Source organism: Branchiostoma lanceolatum, chromosome 10 (genome assembly GCF_035083965.1).
Source record: "Branchiostoma lanceolatum isolate klBraLanc5 chromosome 10, klBraLanc5.hap2, whole genome shotgun sequence".
NCBI classification, from domain to species: domain Eukaryota; kingdom Metazoa; phylum Chordata; class Leptocardii; order Amphioxiformes; family Branchiostomatidae; genus Branchiostoma; species Branchiostoma lanceolatum.
This window is the reverse complement of record NC_089731.1, coordinates 8,261,158-8,270,775: the sequence shown is the minus strand read 5'-3', so window position 1 is coordinate 8,270,775 and position 9,618 is coordinate 8,261,158. Positions and strand designations below refer to the sequence as shown.

Here is a 9,618-nt window from a genome sequence, read left to right as displayed (position 1 = left end):
TTGAGTTTTAAAACATCCCTTGACACACTAGTGAGCCAGTCCGTAGTGAGAAACATGGCGACCAGTGCGAATGAGTCTGGAGGAGCTGACATAGAAGAAGACGCGGCCCAGTTACAGTTTCCCAAGGGTAACTGTGATATTTGATTCAATCTTAACGTTTCTTAACGTCTCATGTATCCATATATGAACACTATGGTGTTTCTGTCTCTAATATTCTGTTGTTACGGGTGTATGAAACATCGTACTCGTGTTGTTGCTTTGTGTGTGTGTGTGTGTGGGGGGGGGGGGGTATTGTGCAGTTTTGTCAAGAGTTTCATATACATAGAAAGATAGGGTTTCTGATTTTTAATTCCATTCTGAACGTACTCGATAACAACGACAACTAGAAGCTAGAACTCTTAAACGGCGACAAGTAGAAGCTAGAAGTTCCGAACTCCAGTACTAGTACTAGAATAAAACAAATAGAAGCTAGAACTCCAGAGATTATAAAACAACAAGTAGAAACTAGAATTCTAGAATAAAACAATGACAAATAGAAGTAAGAACCCAAAAACGACGACAAGCATCAGCTAGAGTCCTAAAACAAAGACAGGTAGAAGCTAGAACTTTAAATAACGACAGGTAGGAGTTATGACACAAATTTTGGCAACCACTTAAGGGGTGTAGCACCTAACAGCTTAATATGGAGGACTTTGCATGAAGCCTTTATTTCTTGTACCACCAGAGTTTGAGAATGCGGAAACCCTCCTGAACTCGGAAGTGAACATGTTGCTGGAGCACAGGAAACAGCAGAACGAGAGTGCAGAGGAGGAGCAGGAGTTGTCGGAGGTCTTCATGAAAACGCTGGGCTACACGTCACGCTTCAGCAGGTTCAAGAACAGGGAAACTATAGCCGCTGTCAGAAGGTACTTCTTTTTAAAAATTTTTTTTTTATTAGTCAAAATGATATAACTGTACATAAAGCTCCATCCAGTAAATCAAATCAAGGTACTTTGTCTTGCCTTCAAAGTTTAATGCCCACGGTCTTGATGACGACCATTCTGGCATGTTGGGAAAGTCGTGTAAAGTGCCTTTCCTGAGGACACAAGATCAGTGAAGGCTTCGAACCCGGGACCACTTTCTTCTGCCGTTGCGCAACACGACCCCACTTCTACATTCGGACATGTGTTTTCACGATGATATCTTTTCAATTTCAACTCAAACTTAAAGGGAGTGAAATATAAACTGGTTCACGGTTTGAACTGAGCATGTGCAGTAGTGTGATACTTTGTTGGTGATATGTCAAAGTTAAAGGCCCCTGAGACATAAACAAAACACAGCTGAAGGCTGAACATGTATCAAACATGGTCTAGACGACAACTGCTCATGAGTTAGGGGCCTTTAACTTTGACCCTGTGCATGCTCGGGATTTTTCACAGTGTGTTTTTCCCTCTCCCCACCCAGTTTACTGATGCAGAAGAAGCTCCACAAGTTTGAGTTGGCAGCCCTGGCCAACCTCTGTCCAGAGTCAGCCGAGGAGGCAAAATCACTCATTCCAAGGTGGGTATTTCTTCTTCTTGTGTCATCCTTAATTGAGATGAAGCATTTAATGTTTTTTTTTTTTTAAGTACAGTACCTTGTAGTGCAATAAAGCTTTGCTACAGCTCTGGTATGGCACTGCCCCCTATTCCATAGATATGGCAGACATTAACATGTACATGTAATTTGTATTTTTTTTATGGTTACACACAATATAAATGTTCAAAATGTTGAGTGAAACGTATGATGTTAGTCATTAACTGTTAAACCTTTGAGTGAGTGCGGTTGTCTTATCTCTATTCAACTACATGTGAATCTGGATGCATGCATGGTTGACAGTGACAACAATCCTTTTCTTTCCACAGTCTTGAAGGCAGATTTGAAGACGAGGAGCTACAACAAATTTTAGATGACATCCAGACCAAGAGGAGCTTCCAGTACTAGGATGGAAAAACAGACATTCTCTTCATTAATCTGTATTTTTGTTTAAGTGTAAAATATGCCTAAACTTCGGTTGTTGTTCTATGTATTATTAGCCAGTTAGACGTTAGTTAAAGAATATACATTTGTATCTGCCATGTAAGTTGATAAGTCTTCATGTATGGCCATCAAAATTAGCAGTTCAGCCAATAATAGATGGATGCAGGTCTGTCAGATTTTTGCATTCCTGTGTCTTTGATTTTCATCTCCACAACTGTATTTTGTGAGGACTTTTATCTACTTATTGAAGTTGAAGGCAGCCATGTAAATAGCAGTTGAATATACATGTAACAGCCTTGTTGAAGAAAGCATCTATTATCTAGCCCATGCAAAATGACAATAGATCTAATGGATGAAAACATTAGAGATTAACAAGCTTCTTATTGTCAACTTTTCAGTGAACTTCATGATAGACTTGATAGGTGGCTCTGAAACACATGCTTTACTGTTTATACATGTAACTCTTGAATGTGATCTTCTCTTCTGTGCTTTTCTTTAAAGTTCATGTCTTACTGAATAAATAGGGAGTTAAAGGGTAAAAGAACAAGTCAATTTTTGTTGACCTTTTGATTCTGTTGATAATGTAATGATCTTGTTTTGAAACATCCAAAAAAATTTGAAACATATGCAGTGATCTTTCTCAGTGCATTGATGTTAAAAAAGTTACCATGTATTCGTTATACCTTTACAATGAGTAATATTCTTTCCATTTTTTGCAACAAAACCCTTAAATCCTATTATATGTTTAGGGTTACATTCCTCTACATACACATAAACCAGCATCTTTTTGCTCATGGGAAAAAAAGTCCAAAAATTTGTTGTTACAAATGCTTTTTATTAGCTAGTGATAAATTAGTAAGTCCTTTGTATTGCTTTGTGTTTTTTTTGATAAGGCCACAGCAAGTAAATTTTATGGATGACATCCTCTGCAGACTCCAAAATTAATGAGATAGGGCGAAAAAAAAACAAGGCGGGCCAAAAAAAACAAGCTTCCTATATTTTCACATTTTGAGATCATAAAAGACTAGAGGCGACGAAATATGATATCATGACCAACAGGTCTTTTAGTCCTGTATTCAACCAATGTATTAGTCCTGTATTCATTCATATATAATATAAAACCTCCTTGATTCAACAGTAAACATGTCCTTGTAGATGTGTATACATCTCAATAGACTAACTACAACAAATGCAGAAAAGATATTGTTGTACCATAGTCTGAAGCAACTACACTGGGTTTTCATATGCGATGAAACACCTTGTGTATACAGCTCAATTAACTAGACCCCCCCATTATTTGTATAATGTCCTTGCTAGAACAAATGCAGAAAACAGCTTGTTATTATATCATCATGGGCAGGAACTACACTGGGTATTCATATGCAATGAAATACCTTAGACTGTCAACGTTTACGACATATTTGACAATTTTTTGGCATGTTGACCACCGTCGGAGGGCAATGAAATTTCTTGTTTTTTATTTCAAAATCAGGCGAAAATTAATGAGCGCGCTGATGTCATCCATAAAAATTACTTGCTGTGGCCTAATACATGATGGTACCAATATGTTGTTGGCATCTTTTTTTGTGTGTGTGACCTAGATGAAACTAATTGTAGTTTGTATGGTTAATAATCTAAAATGTAGTCTACTTCTTGAAATTACAACTGCACTCCATACTTTTATAGCTCCTCTTTAATTACTTTTCATGTGCAAATAAAAATACCTCTCTTTTGAAGATATAGGTGTTCCTTTATCACTTTATCTACTGGTAGCAGCAACCTGTACAAACTCTATAACCTATAACCTCACCAAGTCCCATTTCTCACACAGTTTAAGTAGCTGGCTCTTTGCATTTGCAAAACATGTGAACAGTTAGATGCATGTCACAAGTTGAAAACAGTATGTTGTTTGTTAAATGTATGTCACAGCCATTTAACTGTAAGAAATATGTTTTATGGCTTCACAAGGTACAAAAGGAAAAAATACAGGTATATTTACAGACCATGAGTTGATGCATTCCACAGCCATGGAATTAATTCCTTTTACTTAGTAGAAAGCTGTTAGGGGCTAATCTTCCAAGCAGATCTCCACGGTGCGCCGAAAATCATATATATGCTAGCCAGAGAAGCTCCGGTCAGCCGGTAAGCTTATCTGGCTGACTGGAGCTTCTCTGGCTAGCATATATACGATTTTCGACGCACCGTGGAGATCTGCTTGGAGATTATCAGCAGTCCACCCATATTAAATAGCATCTAACTTCATGTTACAGGCAGTAAAAAAACAACCAATGACTGTGTTAACCTTACACTCACCAAGGATGCTCACCTACTTGCACCCACATTTTTCTAGTCCTAAACAATTAGCAATGAATATGACAACAGTAAGTTGGTAAGGAAATTCGTTCTCAAAATGACACATTCTTATCCAAAAGCCACAAACGATTGTCACACAGAAATTCACATGTTGAAAGTAGATATATATGCTTTGTTCTCACAACCATTGAGAAGTTTGAATTGTTATTTCTGCTTATTTTTTTCCAGAGATGATAAAAGAGTTCTTTTCTTTATACAAAATGTGCATAAAAGTTAGTAGAATATTTACAAGCCTTTAATGTGAGAAGTCAACACATTAAGAAATAGCTGATGTGTGGTTTTAAAGTACATTTTGTAGTACAATGCTGCACACAAGATGCAGCTAACAATGTATTATTGCCATTATATCATTGAATTTCTTGTTTGAGTTGCAAACATTGTAGGAAAAGATTGTGTAACATTACATTCAAGATTCTACTTTCAATCTCCTATTTCTGAGTTTAAACTTATTCTAAGGTTTTGAATTTGTACTGCAAACACACTCCTTATAAGATGTTCATACAAAATGTTGTAAGGGTGAGACACTGTAGTTCCCAATGTCATGTATGCCACAGCCTTTGCGAGGAGATACAATTTCTATACGTTGTCATTTACGATGTTCAAAGACAATGGAAATGACTTTTAAAATATTTGTTGTTTGATACTTACATATATTTGTTTCTTTGCAGCATATCAAGCAAAAGTACATGTGACAGTTATACCAGTTTTATAACCCGTACAATACATTGTTGCTGGATGGCTTTATTATATGCTGAGTAAGCTCATGTCTTTAACAAGAACTGTCTTGGCATCTTCATTTTGGTCTTCCTGTTGACTGTTGCCCACCACTCTCTGTCTGTGTCTCTCCTCTTGGCGTTTTTTCTTTTCCAATCTTGCCTGTCCCCTTCGTTGCTTGGTTTGAGCTTGCTTCTGCCAGGGAAAAGAAAAAAAGAAAACCTTCACAAAGCTTATATTCGTAACTTTTTACACAATCTATCATCAAATATTAGCATCTAATTTTGGTTATGAGCTAACTATAAATGATACTGACCCTAAAAGTGACCTTTATATGGAGCATATATAATATTCAACCCTAGCAGTCGTGCATTGAGAATACACACCAAAATCTGAATTAGTTCTCAAAGATGCAAAAATTTGAAAATTCATCTATCTTTAATATATATAAAAGACTGTGAAATTAAGTATAATATATATATATATGATAACACACACTCATGTGTAATAATTATAACAATTCTGTGGTTACTTTATGACAATAATCACAAGAATGCAAGTTTACTCACCTGTTGTACCTTAGCCCTCGCCCCTCCCCCTGCCCCCCTACTACTATCACTTCCACCACTGCTGGAGTGACTGCTGGTACTTCTGACAGTCCCTGTACCACCGAAGACCCTGTTTGCAGTACCATCCTCCGACCAGAGGTGGGCATTCGCTGTTCTCTGGTTGATGTTATAGTCTGAGGAAGGACTCCTAGCGATCTTCTTTGGCATGTCAGGGGCATTTTCACCTACAGTAGTTTGATATACCAGACAACAAAACACTGTGATGATCATATCCTGCATTCAGTTTACTGTAAATGCATTTAAGTTCACAGTGGTTTTATGACCTTACCATGACCTCAAAAACACCATGAAAATATAAAGGCATTTTATAAAGGCGTTTTCAGGCATCTTTAATATCTACAAAGTAAACCAGGAATTATTGAAGAGACTTACTGTTGAGGAACATGATCTGTGTGATGAAGTCTACTGTGCTCTCCAAATCATAATGATGGTCTTCTAGAGTTTCACGAATCAGTCGCAAGTCCTGCAACATATGCAACAGGTATATGTACTATGCAACATTCCACAATTCTGAAAAGATGGTTTGGAAACAGATAACCCATCAGTGATTTCATCTTAAAGGCTACAAAGCAGTACCAATTTCTTATCTTAAAAAAATCCTTTTTCAAAATCAAAACAGATTGATTCAAAACAGGTTAAAAAAACAATTTCGGCTGGAATTTTGTAATTGCCTCTGCTGTATTGTAATTGCACTGCTACCAAGAGTGTCTCCACCACTTGGGTGTTGCCAAAATCAGTGCCTTACCTGACAGCCTGTACTGTTCATAACAAACTCCTCCATATCTGTTCTGTCTTCACTCAAGTAGGACAGTTCCTCTGCGGTGAAATCACCCCCATAATCACTGATAACGGGATAGCCCGTGTGGTAGTCTTGCCTGTTGGTGTGTTGATCATTCTGCTTGCGTCTTCCCCTCTCTTCATCTGCCCCTGGCTATAGGAGGAAACAACATACACATGATAAACATAAACACCATAAATTAATGTACTACAGAATTGATTCAATTGTGAAAACCTCATGAGCATTTTCTCTCCTACAGTGAAATAAAAGCACAAAAGTAAATGCAGTATCAGTAATCAGTATGCAATACTAGTATCACTAAAAGACAATTCACTAAAAGACAACAACAACAGGGATATATGTTTGCAATGATAGGTAGCATTATCTAAATTGTTGGGGATATTTCTAAGATAATGATCATATCATTTTGCACTGACTGCAATTTTGACATTCGCGGGTCTGTCCGAGTTGTCGGCTATCCTCCTGACGCTACAGTAGTGGTCACCGTTGTGGTACGATATATGCAGCTCCGGAGCGTCCCTCCGGTCACTTCCCTTGACCTGTGGGTTTGGACACAATGTCAAGTTTTGTAAATATAAGTCACAAATCTTAACATTACACACAACAAGATATGGACATAGGGTACATATTTTTGAACCACATTATGTTATTTACATACAATTGGGACAAATTGATATGACAAAGTAAAAGCAACAATACTTAAAAAAGGCTCTGCCCCTGCCAAAAACTGAACCTGGAATGTGAAACTGAAACTAGCTGGCTAAATTTCAACAATGTTAAATGTCATAATTACAATAACGCTACAAAGTAATCCATAGCTTCACTGACATGAAACAGGGGCTTGTTTAACTGGTGGATGACTACATTGACGCCGTGTAGTTTGGCAAAAGCAACAATGGCATCATTTCCAGCATAGGTGCCATGTTTTCTTAGCTCTGCAACTGTAACACAATTGGAAAAACATCAGATACATACATTTTTTTAAACATGACACATTTACAACTCTTCAGTTATCATCAATGTCTTACAAGAGCACTTTCAGTTACATGTACTTTCAATTTCTTGAAATCATACACAGTTATTTAGAAAAAAATGTTCCCATTTAAGCAGTTCAGATTCAATTTCTCTGCTTTAATCAGTTTTTATTTCTCTATCTTAATTCTACATGTTTTTAAAATTGCAACATGGCAATACAATGGCTCAGCCCTGGCAGCATTGTCAGTTTTCAAAATATCAACCATACCATCTGCCATATATGCAGAATGAATCATCCAATTCCTTTTGTTCTGGAAAACTACTGTAATACTTTCTGAAATGTTACAATCTTCGACTACCAATATGCGCTTGGAGATTAGGTCTAGCTATACGCAACTTACCATGTCTGTCAAACGGGACATCATCCTCTACGAAAGGTTCGAAGTCCTGTCTGTGCTGTATGATGTACTCCACAACCTCCCTTCTGTGCTGCAGGTGGTTGTTACTGTGACCCTCCAGCTGATCATTCAACGCTCGGAACAAACAGTTCCTACAACAAAGATTTTCAACCATTACTTAACTCCTATGATACTCTGTAGAGTTAAGTTTTTTAAAGATAATTTTCATACAAAGGTAAAAGACAAATGTGGACAAAGCTCCCTTTCTTCCTCTTTCTTTTTGTCAGTTTGGAGGATCGTTTTTCACAAGTAAATTCTTGCAAAGTACCATTACGCTTAGTTGAAAGATAATGGTAATGCAACTAATTTAGTGTGGAGGTCACAAACAATAGCACTGTGGCTTGTTATGCTAAAATGCACTTAAGCTAGAACTCTGAAACACAGAACACACCCATCTCCGGGGATGTCCCGTAACTTCAACCCCATCACAGCCAGCTGATTGGCAAATCCCGCAAAATTCTCGTCATCCTCGAGGTACGACCTCGCCTTCCTCTCCCGCCGGTATGCGGCCTTCGTCGCTCGCTCGTCTCTCTTCCTCTCCTGCTCGTGCTTGGACGGATGACCCTTGGTCGACTTATTGGCCCTCCGAGACATGGCGGGAAAATCTAAGACACCACCTGTGAAATGTACCACACAGAATTTCACAACAGCATGAAAAAATCATTTCCAGCTTACAAATAATACAACGGCTGAGAAATAACTCATATCATATCATACATCGATAGATTTTGTGATGTAATTTTACCTTCAATTACATGTACCATTAAAGACTTGCAGACTAGCACTGTCATCTGGTAATTCTCTTTGTTCAAAGCATGCAGTCAAGTTCTGTACGTTAATGAAGTAGATTTTATCATCTCTTGACACATAAGGTCACACCTAAAATAAATGGCACACCTACAAAACATTATTCAGTCACACCTAAGGGTCATTCCACTTCAAAATTTAAGGGGGTAGTCTAAAACATAATCCATTTTGCCCTCCGCCAGTATGACAACAAAGAAAGAAAAAACAACAACACAACAAATAAGACTTTCACGATAAATTACTCCCAAATCACTAATTTGTTGAAAGATAGTTGCTTTTACTAAAATTACATATATGTGAATGGTATCATATCAGACATATGATTGTTGACGTCGACGTTACCACAACACAACAGTATAGCAAGGCACCACCCACAAATACATATTTTTTTCATATCTCGAAACCGGACTAATGAAATACGAGTTAAAAATTATAATGGTATATTACATATTAGATACGCACATAAAAAAAAAACAAGCTTTTCAGTGTGCTCTACCTCATGCAAACTGACACTTCTATATGTCTGTCCATAAGAAAATAAGCATACCAACATACATGTATCACTATCTGCAACCGTAGTTGCATCAGAGTTTGTAACAATTTTCTCAACAGTGTCATAAGATGATAAGTGCGCAATTTTTCAACAAATTTTTACAATGCAAACTCACCGAGCCAAAATCTTCCTTCTCTGTCAGTCCTCCCCAATGTATAGTCAAATATGTAGAGTCCCTAAGAGCAAGGAAAATGTCTTAAAAATGTTTTAAAATGCGACATTTTTGTTGTTATTTGCCATTAGTAGACGGAATGTACAACAGAACATCTGTTTCCGGGGAAAATAAGTCGGGTTAAAGGTCAACATACCGGA

The 9,618-nt window shown here is 37.4% G+C and overlaps 2 protein-coding genes across 3 annotated transcripts; one reads left to right on the top strand and one right to left on the bottom strand.

Annotated features, from left to right (window-relative positions):
• Window positions 1–6: 6 nt before the first annotated feature.
• Window positions 7–2,636, top strand: LOC136442941 (DNA-directed RNA polymerase II subunit RPB4). The gene is made up of 4 exons (XM_066439984.1): window positions 7–127; window positions 725–905; window positions 1,444–1,539; window positions 1,884–2,636. Exons 1-4 carry the CDS (start codon window positions 55–57, stop codon window positions 1,960–1,962), a joined length of 429 nt encoding a protein of 142 aa, XP_066296081.1. The 5' UTR covers window positions 7–54; the 3' UTR covers window positions 1,963–2,636.
• Window positions 2,637–3,673: 1,037 nt separating this feature from the next.
• Window positions 3,674–9,575, bottom strand: LOC136442940 (OTU domain-containing protein 3-like). 2 transcript variants are annotated; one of them, XM_066439981.1, is made up of 9 exons: window positions 9,422–9,575; window positions 8,338–8,563; window positions 7,890–8,038; window positions 7,342–7,454; window positions 6,930–7,052; window positions 6,460–6,645; window positions 6,087–6,177; window positions 5,655–5,881; window positions 3,674–5,280 (listed from the first exon to the last, which is right to left on the bottom strand). In XM_066439981.1, exons 2-9 carry the CDS (start codon window positions 8,538–8,540, stop codon window positions 5,116–5,118), a joined length of 1,257 nt encoding a protein of 418 aa, XP_066296078.1. In that variant the 5' UTR covers window positions 8,541–8,563; window positions 9,422–9,575; the 3' UTR covers window positions 3,674–5,115. The 2 variants fall into 2 exon arrangements, with proteins under 2 accessions (XP_066296078.1, XP_066296080.1); XM_066439983.1 differs by having other exon boundaries at window positions 5,655–5,878; window positions 9,422–9,569.
• Between the last annotated feature and the right edge of the window lie 43 nt (window positions 9,576–9,618).

What these genes read in the sequence shown, in the direction of transcription:
- LOC136442941 (XM_066439984.1), top strand. Translation starts at nt 55, where the DNA reads ATGGCGACCAGTGCGAATGAGTCTGGAGGAGCTGACATAGAAGAAGAC. An exon ending in ACTATAGCCGCTGTCAGAAG is followed by an intron (nt 906 to 1,443) that starts GTACTTCTTTTT and finishes CTCCCCACCCAG; the next exon opens with TTTACTGATGCAGAAGAAGC. An exon ending in GCAAAATCACTCATTCCAAG is followed by an intron (nt 1,540 to 1,883) that starts GTGGGTATTTCT and finishes TTCTTTCCACAG; the next exon opens with TCTTGAAGGCAGATTTGAAG.
- LOC136442940 (XM_066439981.1), bottom strand. Translation starts at nt 8,540, where the DNA reads ATGTCTCGGAGGGCCAATAAGTCGACCAAGGGTCATCCGTCCAAGCAC. An exon ending in TAAACAAGCCCCTGTTTCAT is followed by an intron (nt 7,053 to 7,341) that starts GTCAGTGAAGCT and finishes CCAAACCCACAG; the next exon opens with GTCAAGGGAAGTGACCGGAG. An exon ending in ACAGATCATGTTCCTCAACA is followed by an intron (nt 5,882 to 6,086) that starts GTAAGTCTCTTC and finishes ATCAAACTACTG; the next exon opens with TAGGTGAAAATGCCCCTGAC.